The 13,879-nt window shown below is 43.0% G+C and overlaps 1 protein-coding gene across 1 annotated transcript; it reads right to left on the bottom strand.

Annotated features, from left to right (window-relative positions):
- Positions 1-1,819: 1,819 nt before the first annotated feature.
- Positions 1,820-4,662, bottom strand: LOC142904620 (homeobox protein Hox-D4b-like). Its single transcript, XM_076050837.1, has 2 exons — positions 3,492-4,662; positions 1,820-2,454 (listed from the first exon to the last, which is right to left on the bottom strand). Exons 1-2 carry the CDS (start codon positions 3,955-3,957, stop codon positions 2,114-2,116), a joined length of 807 nt encoding a protein of 268 aa, XP_075906952.1. The 5' UTR covers positions 3,958-4,662; the 3' UTR covers positions 1,820-2,113.
- Positions 4,663-13,879: the final 9,217 nt, after the last annotated feature.

The following is a 13,879-nucleotide window of genomic DNA, read 5'->3' as shown; positions in this document are numbered from 1 at the left end:
CTATATAAGAGGCTGTATATTTTAAACTGATAATTTCTACTCAGTGCTGTTGTGTTGCTATATTGTTGAATACTGAACACCGCTGGCCTGGTTTGTGCAATGCACATGTCAGAAGCCCCTTCCTTCCTTTCACATTTAACCCTGTCTCGACCGGAAGCCAGCAATTAATGCCTCTCATTTCCCTTGCACACACACACACACACACACACACACACACACACACACACAGGAGGAGATTTTTCACCTACATAAGCCCATGTGGCTCCTGAGCTGTGCGTAAACATCCCTAAACAGCTCGCAGAGGGTTTTTGGAATGGAACTGGTCCTTATTTTTCCGTTCGTTACACAGCCAACTGTGTTTATGCCGTGTTCATGCTGCTGTTAGCAGCTGGAAAGAAAAGTGACACCGTCAGAGGAACTAAATCTTGAGATGTAATTGTTGCTACGCCTGCCTACACCTGCAAAAACAAATATTGAAGGGCTCTATGTTTCTTCGTGGCTCGATGAGGCCGCTGAGTGATGAGGGCTCCATTTGTTACTGCTTGCTGTATGTAGGTGAACATGCTTTATTAAGCCTGTATGCAATCTGCCGTATTTTCCTTCACCTGGGGAAAAAAAAACAACCCAAAAACCTCCCTCAGCAACGAAGCATTTAAGAACAGGCTTTTATTTCATTTCGGTCTTTGTCAGATCTTTGATTCATTTATTTGTCGTTTTCAGTTGTCATGTTCGGCTTGATTCTGCCTGAATTTCGACTGCAATTACCGTATTTCTGTGCAACCATCGTGTCTTATAATCAGCAGGACGCAGTTTAATATGATGTAGTTTGAATACAACACGAAATTACGCAATAATTATTTGAATACAATAAAATACACATCTACCGTCCCCTCCCCACTCTGTGTGTGTGTGTGTGTGTGTGTGTGTGTGTGTGTGTGTGTGTGTGTGTGTGTGTGTGTGTGTTGGAATTAAGGACAGTTTTTAAAAAGAAATCAGCTTTAAATTGTTTATTTCAACGTTTTTCTAAGCTCATCAAAACATGTGTACGTATAAAAATTCTAAACTTTTTTTGCACATGGACATACACAGAAAACATAACAAAAGCCGTGGCTTGCTACATATGGCTATAAAATACGCTTCTAGTTAATACAAATAAGTACTGGCGGAGGCTACAAACCAATAGCATATTCAACTGGAATCAATGACATTCTTTTGAGAACAAAAAATTGAAAGCTTTTTCCAGAGTTAATTCAAACGTCTCCAGGTGTTTCATTAACAGATTTAATAAAATAATCCGTTTCATAAAACCGTGCAACCCTGAGAATTTGTCTTGGATTTAAAGTCACGGTCGTGCATTAAAGACACACCCACCGAATTGTGGGTTTTTCATTATATGCTTCACCCAGCGTGCACATAATAGCTGTCCCAGGATGCGCATCACACACACAAAAAAAAGACATTTTTATTGCTTGTCAATGCGCTTGCTGGACGCAGCTCTTTGTACAGTTGACACACCGAACACCAGCTGCTCTACTAAAATTGGCTTCTTGTTTCCTCCTGTTTTCGCGCCAGTTTGAATTCTTAAAAAAAAGAAAAAGAAAAATACAATTTGGTAACGTGCATATTCATAAGTTAGTCTGTTTCATCTTTAGGTAGTTTTTCATAAAACCCTGTATTATGTTTACCCTGTAGAAATAAAAAACCCTGTTTTCTCCAAACGACACATTCTAGATTTTTTTTTTGCAGCCAATCGGCTCTAAGCATCTTGGATTTCTAATCTGAAGAATTCCTCTATTTATTTATTTTTTTATTTAAAAAAAAAAACCCACGATAAGCTGCCACCACCCTGGGCTCAATGGAAGACATTCATTATGACGTTAAATATCAAATTGGACCCCATCAAGTTGACAAACGTGTTTCAAAGAAGAAAACAAACGCATAATAAGAGTTGGAATATAAGGCAAAGTATAGAGGAAGGTATATAGATCCGTGAGTGGGCCTATAGATGGCGAGTCTGTCTTTTGGAAAGCAGTTTTGGAATAGTTTGCGCGGACTGCAGTCAGTCAGTCGCCCTGAATCCTCGTCAGCTTTTTTTTTTTTTTTTTTTTTTGGATCACACGGTGATCACCGCCTTCACTTTACTGTCTCCTCCGTCGCTGCTGCTGCTGCTACAGCTGCTGCTGTTGCTGTTGTTGTTGCTGTCCGTCGCCTTCTTGTTCTTGCTCCTTCCCTTGGTGTTGGGCAACTTGTTGTCCTTCTTCCAGCGCATGCGCCGGTTCTGGAACCACACCTTCACCTGCCGCTCGCTCAGGCACAGCGTGTGCGCCACCTCAACCCGGCGGCGTCGCGTCAGGTAGCGGCTGAAGTGGAACTCCTTCTCCAGCTCCAGCACCTGCTGACGCGTGTAGGCCGTGCGCAGGCGCTTCGGCTCCGGGCCCACGTGGTTGGGATTTACTGCAAAAAAAATATAAACGAATAAACAATGAAAAACAAACAAACACAACAAAAATGTTGACCTCCTACATATTTGGGTCTATTTAGGATTTGTTTCCCCCTTGGACATATTTATTGAAAATACTTAAAATATATATCTGAATTCCTTTAAGGTTTTCACTGCGAAAGCATAATAATAACAATAATGAGAAAAAGAACAAGCAGAAGAAGAATACTAATACAAAACAATTAAGAGCTTCCATAAATAACTGTGGATCACACAATTGCATCACAGACAAAACACATTTTGTAAATATACACATAATATCGATGAAAGATTGATGTAAAATATTTGTAACATCTGTTACAACTATTTATCTGATCTGTTACACAGATATGCACACAATATAACACCAATTAATTGACAGTTTAAGTTAAAAATGCCCGGTGACAGTTTTCAAACTTAGAAATGAAAAAGTCTAAATTCCGCTTTAGTATTCAATCAGCAACGAAAAATAGGCCTCTATCTGTCTCAACACAAAGCTAGAAAAATAGGTTTCGATATTGTTCCATGTGCAAGGTATTCAAATGTAAATCGATTTTATTTCATTTTATTTTTTGATCTGACCACAAACTACGATGAAAAAAAAAACCTCGGCCTACTTGTAATTCTTGTCGGTTCTCAGCTTTTGTTCTGCTACAGCAGCAGCGGTGCACACTAGAGATTCCCAATTTCACGCGCGCGTGCACACGCGTACCGCTACACCCCCACCCAACACACACACACACACACACACACACACACACACACACACACACACACACACACACACTGGTAGGGGCCATAAAACTTTATAGGGGTCGTAATTCTCCCGGACTCTCACTGCGGCCATAAATAACTCAACGAGACAAAAAAAAAAAAAAAAACGGTGCCCGCAAATGGACAGAAAGAGAGGAAGACAGAAAGAGGGAAAGATGGACAGACAGTAGGGCGTCATAAACGCGGCGGCAGTGAGGCAGAAGGTGAAAGATGAAAGCGCGCAGGTCCTGCTGCTCACCGTGAGCGATGTGCACCTTCTTCATCCACGGGTACACCACGACCGGCGGCTTGTCCTTGGCCTGGCAGGCCGCCTTCCTCTGCACCTGAGCGGGCTTGGCGTAGGTCATCCAGGCCTGGCACTGCAGGTCAGCCGCCGGGTAGCCGCCCTGCTTGCCCGCTGCCTCTGTGTCCCTGTAGTCGGCGAATGACGCGGCCTGGTGCCGCTGCTGCGGCTGCTGCTGCTGCTGCGGCTCGTCCGCCGCATCCTCCCGGCGCTGCGCCTGCACAGAGTGTTGATAGGCGGCTTGTTGTTGTGCTGTGTACGGAGGCGGAGGGGACTGCATGGACTGATAGGTTCCCCCGAAGCCGCCACTGTCCTGGGGGCTGCTGTAGTACCCCCCCTGGTCACTAAAATGACTGTAATCTTCTTCGCACGGGGGGAACTGCGGCTCAGCATATTTACAGCTCACCACGTAGGAGTCCATGATTGATTTATAGCGAGGCTAGTAGGAGAATACTAATTTTTCTTTCTCTCCCCTCTCTGTGTCTCCCTTTTTCCCCCCTCTGGCATCAAGCCATCCTGCGGCTGTCAAATAGACGGACGGCCGCGCGGGCCACGTGACCCCGCGGCCAGCCAATAAGGCGCGGCACTTTGGGTTGTTTATGTCGGACGTAATTGGATAATTTGAGGAGGGGAGGGGTGGGGGGGGGGGGGGAGAGAATTTGTTCATTATGGTTTCTAATGAAGTTTTGCTGCCGGGGAGCATGGCGAGATGTTAGTGGAGTCTAATGGGGTTGCAGGAGAAACCTATCTATCTATCTATCTATCTATCTATCTATCTATCTATCTATCTATCTATCTATCTATCTATCCATCTATCCATCTATCTATCTGGGCTTGGTGGTCAGTTTTCATCCCCATCAGTGCTGCGCGATGCCCACTTTCGCACTCACTACAATAAACGACGATACTTTCACTTCACCTAACAATCAAAAGGTGTGTGGTAGTTTCGAGGGACGATAAACACCGTGGTTTGCGGGTTTGTGTTCATGAGGCACTCCCACTGATGACACGATTCATGCTGTCCGTGGATTGTTCTCTAACGGGGTGTGTTCTCTTCGAGGAGAAGTTGCAGTGAAGATTTTTTATTTTTATTTTGGTTGATTGTGGTTTTTAAATGTCTGTGGGTTTTTTTGGCTTGGATAGAACTTTTGGCGTAAAACGGGACGGAAATTTGATGGGAAAATCCATCTGTGTGTTTTACAGCGACCTGGTCCTTTTTTTTCTTTTTAATTCTGTTTATTTGATGAGAAATAGATTAAAAATGTACCAGGTGATACCAGATCAGAGGAGACGAAGTAAAAAGTAATGAAAAAAATATAAATTTTGTCCATTCCGGATGAGCTGTCCCTTTAAAGTCTATCTAGCTAGCTGGCTAGCTAGCCAGCTAGCTATCTATCCACCTGACATGGCTCTGGCTGTAGATTTATGACTCCTGTTTGTCCTGAATGACTTTATTTAACCCCCCCCTACCCAGATGGCCCCGGTCTTGAAAAATTATTGTGTCCCATATTGAGGTCCGAGCCGGGCCATATTTGGCCTTGTGGCTCGTGAAAAGGATGCGCCACGGAGCAGAAAAGGGAGCGGTGGAATAAAGAACGCGGCATGAAAGGTCCGCAGACAGTGAGTAGTAGTTTGGCTTTGTTCGGGCCCGGGGTCAGCCCGAGGTGTCCCGTTCACCACCACCACCACCATCATCACGGCTTTCTTTCTAAAGAGGGGTCGAGGTTGGAGAGGGAGGGGAAAGGAGTGGTGGGGGGGATGCACTGCGCGTCTTTTTCAAAAAAATAAATAAATAATGACGCAAATTCGACAGGGAGCTGAAAAATGACGTGCGGTTGCACAGGATGGAAGCCGGTGAAGAAGATGAGCGAGACAATGCGAAGCTGCGGAGAACCTCACACGACGTCACCACCGCATAATCGCTTATCGTCTTTTGTTGCACTCGGATGATTTGTCTTTGGATCAAAGCGGCTCATTTTTTTTTCTCTCCTCCTCCTCCTCCTCCTCCCCCTTTAAAAATGCCGAATCACGACTGACAGCAGCGTCGAAATTAATCTCTGCTGGGGGATGAATGGTGCGTAAAGGCGCCGCTGCTGCTGCAACTGATGCTCTGGTCCGAAGCCAGAATCAGCAGAAACGAATTTGACTTTGCGCAGCGATATTAACACCGATAATAAATAGCAACGCTGTGTATCACAGAGGAGCTCGCGCAGAGGAGGGAACAGCGAAGCCCAGGGTTTAGAGATGATGGCGGTGAAGTACTAGTGTGCCGAACCTCCCTCCGCCTGATCTGTTGCATAGTCTGTCTGATTTGCTGATCAGCTACGACAAACAGGAGAAATGTACAGAAGAGTTTAATTTTATATGTTGTATATATATCATTTTTATATGGAGAAACGTTATCTTCCAGTGCTGTGCTGCACAACGCACTTAAAAAAAAAGGCGCAGTGCAAAGGAATAAATTAAATTAAAGGCATCAATTGAATCAAATGGAACAGAAAATAAATGGAAATATCTTTTTTTTTTTTTTAATTAAAATTGTGTTAAAATGTATATAATAATATAGTAGTAATACTACTACACAAAAGTTTGGTCACACCAGTTTTTTCTTTATCTTTACTACTTTATACACTGTAGATACATACTGAAGACATCAACTATATGAGCAAGACATGTGGATTAATGTGGCAAAATATTTTTTTTGATTACCTCAATATGTTATGTTATGTTTTATGTTTTACATATATATATATATATATATATATATATATATATATATATATATATATATATACATATATATATATATATATACATATATATATACATATATATACATATATATATATATATATATATACATATATGTATATATATATATATATATATATATATATATATATATATATATATATTAAGTACGTTGTGCAGCACAGCACTGGAAGATAACGTTTCTCCATATAAAAATGATATATATACAACATATAAAATTAAACTCTTCTGTGTCACCCTGCCTTCGCTCTAAGACAGCTGGGATAGGCTCCAGCAGACCCCCGTGACCCTGAATTGGAATAAGCGGGTATAGAAGATGAATGAAGGATGAATGAATGAATGAATATATACACTATATTATATACACTGGTGGCTATTCTAGATTATCTATAATATAAAACTTGAGTTATTTCACTTTTTTGTTTAATACATGTTCCATATGTGTTCATTCTTTTGATGCCTTGGGTGATGTAAATAGTCATGAAAATGAAAGGAAAAACCATTACATCAGACGTATGTGTCCAAACCTTTGACTGGTGGTGTGTTTATATTATACTATACCATACAGTATGGTATAATAACAGCAGAACTCGGAACCTGTCGGGCTTCAATGTGCTTTTATTTTAGCGTAAGATGCAACCAAATCTGCACATGCTAGCCCTTTTAAACGAATTTGAACATGGCTTCACGGCCACATTGTTTAAGAAAAGTTTCACTCCAGCAGTAAACTGGATCCACCACACTGAGAAAAGCCACAGCTGCCGACTTGGTAGTTAGTTTACATCACTGCCATCAGGTCACTGGGTTGTGTGTCGTCTTGCTGCGTCGTAAAAAGGGGGCCTTCAGTGCAGCCACTCTGAGATTGTCGTCCCACTGTGTGATTGTGCGACGCACACCTGAGCGTCTGCAAGCCTCCCGCTTCCCTCCCTCTCGTCCTCGTTGCTTCTCAAAGGGCGTATTGTACGTTTGTCGCTCTCAACTGTTGCACTATTTATCCGTCAACGCTGTGCAAAGAAACATGCAGGTTTTTTTTGCTCACCAGTGATTAAAAGGCTCATTGAGCTACAGTGTCCGTTAACCCCGCTGGCGGCGGACTCCATGTTTTTTTTCTTTTTCATGAGTATATGCAGACTTCCCTCTGTGTGGAGGTATATGAGATGGTGGAGAAAAAAAAAAACTCTGGCTCCTACTGGGAGCTGCTCACAGGAAGCTCTGTGGATCATCTCCAGCTACTAGCCTGTGTTTTCTTTTGGGGGAGACGTCACAGTTTTGTGGGTTCTCTGAGGCCAATAAGACAAAAGCGGTCTCATTTTTTGTTGTTGTTGTTTTTTTTTTTATTATGTCATTGCGGTGATGGTACAAGCTTTTGGATGAGAGCAGAGGAAAGAATAGAAAAAACAGAAAACTTGCAAGAGAGAACATCTTTTTTTTATTATTATTATTATTTGTCATGCTCCACTGTCCCTGTTAAAGTAGCTTGAAGCAGAGAACATGCTGTCAAACGTTCAAGGGCGTGACCACAGAGCAGAAGCCCATCGTGTCATCAGGCAGTCATCACTTTTTCTTTGCTGTCATCCCCATAAATTGGATGGATGGATGGTCAGTCTTCGCCCATAGACTCCCCTAGAACCCAATCTGTGACAGAGGAAACTTCACACACATTCGGTTCTACAGGGTATGTATAGGCGAAGGTTCACGTCACCAGCTCCTTATTCTCCCCTTTTTCTCCTCCACCACCTCGACAGGGATTTATGCTCAAGTTTCCACCGGCACATTAAACATCATTAAGCCAACTCTTCTTGCGCCAGAAGATGTGCATGTTTTCATTGCTGAGCGCGCAATCAATCCACGTCCTGTTAGCATGCTGTACTGCACACACACACACATACACACACACATGCACACACACACACATTAATATCTCACCCAGGCGTGTCCCATTCGTTCTAATGCAAGGCTGTGATTGCGATTACGGGGCGTGCTAGCTAGCATCGCTGGAACGGCTAAGGTCTTTGGCTGCGTCCGGTCTGAAGACCCCACCACACACACACGCACACACACACACACACACACACACACACACACACACAGCACTTTGCACAGCCAGGTGACTGAAGGTTTTTAGGGCTCTGGGAAAGTATTACACACATTCTTGTGTGTTTGCATACGCCACTATTTTGTGGCAATTTAGTTTCTAGAGTTTGGCTTTATCAGGGTGAGCAGCAGGGGGTGCAGTTTCTTTTTAATCTCAGCCAGATTAGTCAATCCTGAACCTCTTTTGGCTACGAAATCTCAGAATGTCCAAATGAATTCCAGGTGATTCGAGGCTACGGCTGCACACAGCGCTGGGGAAGTCTCGTACATTTGAGAGCAATTTGAAGGAGGCTCAATTAGTCCTTATTTCCCGGAATGCAACGGTGGCAATTAAACGTGCATTACATTGAGATTCGGAAAGCAAATTGCAACCCGCGCCAATGTTGACCCCAGTTTTCTGATTCCTACCTTGATCTCATTTCCATGTGACGTCAGAGCTACTGTAAAAATGTGCCCCAACCGCCGTCGCTACAAATGGGCCTGTTTTTCAACAAAGCTGCTCAATTATAGTGACTTTATAACAAACAAAAAAAAACAACTTCAAATTCACTCTTATGCCAGTGGATGGCGTTAAATGTTACACACTGGACCTCAAAGTCTTTTTTTTTTTTCTTCTTTCGAACTCCTCCTCGCACCTACAAGCGACGAGATGCCAAACGGTGTGAAAGAGCAGCGCGTGCCAAAAAAAAAAGATACAAAATTTATCCATAACAGACCAAATAAACATCCTGCATCCTGCAGTGTGATAAGTATTCATCTTCACACAACACTGCTATGTCCACAGATGATAAGACTGTGTGTGTTTTCTTTGGGGAGCTGCGGATGGATGCGTGTCATTTGTAATTTTGTCCACACTTCATTAAATGCAGTTGCTGATTATTTAAACAGTATTTTTTTTTTTTCTGCATCTGGCTGAATATTCTCTCTCCACTTCTGGCCTCGGGCATTCCTCTGCATTCTCATTATGGCTGTTTACATATTCCCATGGCTGTCTGCTGAAAAGTGCCCATCTGAGCCATTTGTTGCCAGAGTCATAAAAAGCTTGGGTTGCGGTGAGAAGGGAGCCGCTGCACTTTCCCACTTTTCCATGAGGCAACTACTGTGTGCAGTGGGGGGGAAAAAGGTAAACACACAAAAGGAGTTTCCAACCAAAAAAGCTGAGCTAAACATTGATTGGCCGTGAATAATGAGGAGCACCTATCAACCCATAAAATACAAATGGTCCAAAAATCTATTCATGCCAAACTAGACTATTAATCCTTGTTTGCGGGAGGAGAAATCGGAGCCTGACATGAAAAACTTTCATTTTTCACATCGATCCGAGGCGAAATTCTTGCGCTGAATAGCGGAGAATAATTAGCCTCGCACCTTGTGAATGGTGGTGGGGGTCCCGAGCTGGGAACTTTTTTTTTTTTTTGAGGGGCGGGGGGGGTTCCCTCTTTTTTTTTTCATCATCATCATCAACAACAACAACTCTCTCCGTCTCTCTCTCTCTCTCTCTCCCTCCCTCCCTCCCTCCCTCTCTCTCTCCTTGTTTTTCGCCTTGTAAAGAGCATTCTTCTTCTTCTTCTTCTTTTAAGAATGTCACCTATAGCGGCCGTCGGGTCGCACGAGGGTCAGTCAGTCAGAATCGTTGACCGCTGGTTCACCGTTCCATTAGTCCTCGCGCTGGACAGGGCCACGCAAGGGGCGCGCGCTGGGGACCATCCAGAGTTCACGCGGCCTGCGGGAGCCGCGGGAGCTCCCATTGTGTCTCTCTCTCTCTCTCTCTCTCTCTCTCTCTCTCTCTCTCTCTCTCTCTCTCTCTCTCGGTTTTATTGTTGCGCTGTTTTCGAGGGTTGAAAGGTTCTAGGTGACACTGACATGGATGTCTGACTGTAGAAATGTAGAAAAAAAATGTGTGTATATGTGTGTATACAAAAAGGACATATATATGTATGTAAGAAACTGCTTTGTTAAAGATATTCTATTGTAGAATTGTTAAGCTAAGTTCGTCACAAGTTACAAAACAGACTTTCTTTTGTGGGGTCCAGGGGTCCAGACTGTGTTCTGGCGCTTTTCATGCGCTCTCATCCTCGGTGAAACCGGCCAACAGTCGCAGGTTCAGCTTTTATTTCTGCTAAATAAGCCGCGAGTCCAGTTGGCCCCATTCAAACGTGGCTTTTCTTTCTTAGGGTCGTTTCACTTTTTCATCTTAGACAGGCTGACCGCAGGCTCACCCCTCCGCCCCCGGCCCTCTGCCGGGTCAAAGCCGAGCTGAGTGCAGCTTTAACCCGGTTTAGACATTAACTGCGACCTCCAGCCCTGCTGCTGGGAACCCGCGCGCGCGCATGCACCGTCGCGGAGTGACCGGCTCAATGGGCCTCGTGCGTGCGTAACTGCGAGACAGTGTATACGGCATGTTGGGACTGTAAGATTGGGTTTAAAAAAAGAAAAAGAAAAAAGTGGGCAAAATAAGTGAATTCTGTGTTTTCACGCATTGAATTGTAACATAATTTTGAAGCCAAAAGTTTTCAACATTATACAAAACTTTGCAAAAAAAAAAAAAGAAAAAGAAAGAAAAGACAAAAACACCCACTATTAATCGCGTAAATACAATGTGGTTAATTTGATTTTATTTTTTATCAATTAATTTTACCAATTAAGAAACTGTATTCAATTTAAAAATTAAACAGCAGACTACAAGAAAAATAACAAAATGCAAACAACATTGTTTTAAATGCAAATGTTTTATCCATCAAAAATTAAATAATTCGATAACATTTCTAATTATTCAACATTAATTTATTTCTATATTTATTTATCTATTTAGTGAGTGAGTGAGTGAGTGAGTTAGCTTTTCAGTGAATTTTTCACTGTGCAAATCAAAACCAGCCTGGTCCCATTGGGCCCCACATGAGCACTAAAACGGCATCGTTCGGCTTACTTCATATTTTCTAAAGTATTAAATTATACAACTTCTTGACTTCCCCGTTAGAACACATCAAAATACCATTACAAAACGGACGAAGAGATAAGAAGTGTATTTCTAAGCATTGCCGTGTTGGTGGAGTTTGCGCAGTCAGAGTTGTGCGGCTCTTTCTGGCTTCCTGCCTGTTGTCAACCTGGGACCGCGATCAAAACGGATCCATAAAAGTGCTGCGTAAAAACTCTTTTACTGCGACCCCGAGAGTTTCTCTTGAAGTTGAACTGCGCCGCTTGTAAAATGTCCCCCGCATGGCGCCTTTTATCTGGCGCTAAGTGACTTAGAACGCTGCGTATTGACCGACGAAAAAATAACCCCTTCGAAAAAAGAAAAAAAAAAACACAGCGGCACACTGAAGATTTAATCCCCAAATTAGAGAGTCTGTGGGACTTAGAGAACGCTCTCCGTGTTTCAAGTTCCACCGTAATGGATTGGCCGTATTCATATCACAGTGATATTATTTTACACGTCAGTTGTAGGTTGTTGATGAATTATGATGTCAAAATCCTTGACCTGCTAATCCTGAACACTAAGCACGAAAAACCCCTCGCTGACTCGGGGGAACACACACACACACACACACACACACACACACACACACAGACCCATACAGTGCATACACACGCACGTAAGCCACCTTGTGAGGTCACACTAAAACACTCATATTTCAAATAAATGCACAAATAAGATTTCTTATCTAAAGCATCACTGATTTACAATATCACATTTTCCCCGGTGAGTTGATTTAAAAAAAAAAATCTATGGACCTTTAAAATCCTTAAAAGGTTTTACCTTGTGACTTTCAAAAAATTAAGGCTTTTTGAAAGCAGCTGTTGCAAAACCAAAGCTTAAAATGACCCCTAAAACGTTGAAAATGTTGATTTAATTTATCTTTTTCTTTTTACATTTAAAAACAAGTCGGAAAATGATCCAAAAGCTCTTCCAACTGAAATCGACTGTGTCTAAATCAAATTACACACAAATAAACACGAAAACGAAACGAAATCGACTCGAAATCGATTACAAATTTTGCCCAAATGATCGTTCGTGAAAAAGCGGCGTGTTGTGTGAAAAATGCAGCCGTGCAGGTGCCGCTCTAGCATGCAGCACTCCCCCCCCACCACCACCTCTGTGGAGCCTGCCTGGTGCTCCCCCTGCAGCACCACCACCACCACCTCCACCTCCACCTCCACCCCTCCTCTCGTCCACGGCCCCCGCACAGCTACAACTTCATATCTCAGCCGAATTATGAAAAAAAAGAGAAAAGCACGAGGCGCACTGACTTACTCACTCACTTGTTGCGGTCCGCTCTCGCCTCAAAAGCGCGTAGGTTGTTGCTGCTGCTGTGCGTCAAAAAAAAATAAATAAAAAAAAATCCCCTTCGGCGCGCAACACAGGCTGGAAATGTTGCGTTGGCTTGGCACGTCCGCAAATGTCCCCTCCCGCCCAGCGACACAAAGATGGTTGTGTTGATTTGGGACAAATATCGGCCGGCGGTCCCCATCTGGCCGCCTGTCGGCTTTTCTCTCCCGGTTATATTTTGGGGCTTGTCAAAGCGCCGGCAATAAAACACACTTTATTACCGTCACGTGCTCCGTTTCTCTCCCCCAACCCTCTCCCCCTCTGCTCCCTCGCGGGTTCATAAATTATTAGGGTCCTGCACCCACAGCCACTTTATTCAATAATGGCGCCAAAAAGCATTTCCTTTTTCAGCCCCCCCAGTTTTATTTCCTCTCTCCTGCTGCTGCTGAAGATAAACAAACAAACTGCAGGATTCGTGTGAATTTATAATCTTCACAATTTAATAAAGGGAACTTTTCGTTTTTGTATTGGAATTAATTCAATTTAAATATTTTTTTTCGTTTCAATTTGCGTTCGTTTTGAAAGGAAGCCATTTGGTGGGTGAAAATCACATTTCCAGCGTGTCCCTGTTTTTTTTTGTTTTTTTTCTTCTTCTTTCTTTTTGGCCCCCGTGTCGTTTTCTCCAAAGCACGCAGAGACAAAACACTGTTTGCATTTTTCCGGATGTTTCTGGAATGCTGTTTGGAGCATTTGCTTCCTGCTTTGATTTCCGTAAATGGGGAGCAATAAAGCCATAAAGTTTGGCTCTGTGAAAACACACAGCGGCACCGCCTGTGTGGGCTTGTGTGTGTGTGTGTGTGTGTGTGTGTGTGTGTGTGTGTGTGTGTGTGTGTGTGTCAGCTCTGCGGCGGCTCTTGGTATTCAAACGGTCTCACATTTCATAATAAACGTTTGAATCTGACACACGTGTGGAATGTCTTCTCTATCTGACTCAGAGACGTTTTAAATCGAACCAAATTAAAACGTCACGAATTTCATCAGGAGCCTCCCTGCCGTTCGATGAAAACACCAGCGACGATATTTCAGTATCTTGTGCAACTGTTCGTTAAATAATATTTAAGCATTGCGCAAAATTCTCCAAATAATAATAATTTTAAAAAAAAGAATTACTGATATTGACCAAATTAATTCACAATATTTACGTTCAACT

Source organism: Nelusetta ayraudi, unplaced genomic scaffold (genome assembly GCF_046127955.1).
Source record: "Nelusetta ayraudi isolate G7.1 ecotype Tasmania unplaced genomic scaffold, CSIRO-AGI_Nayr_v1 ptg000130l, whole genome shotgun sequence".
In the NCBI taxonomy this organism is placed as follows: domain Eukaryota; kingdom Metazoa; phylum Chordata; class Actinopteri; order Tetraodontiformes; family Monacanthidae; genus Nelusetta; species Nelusetta ayraudi.
The sequence above is the reverse complement of the archived record's forward strand: the minus strand, read 5'-3'. Positions and strand labels throughout refer to the sequence as shown.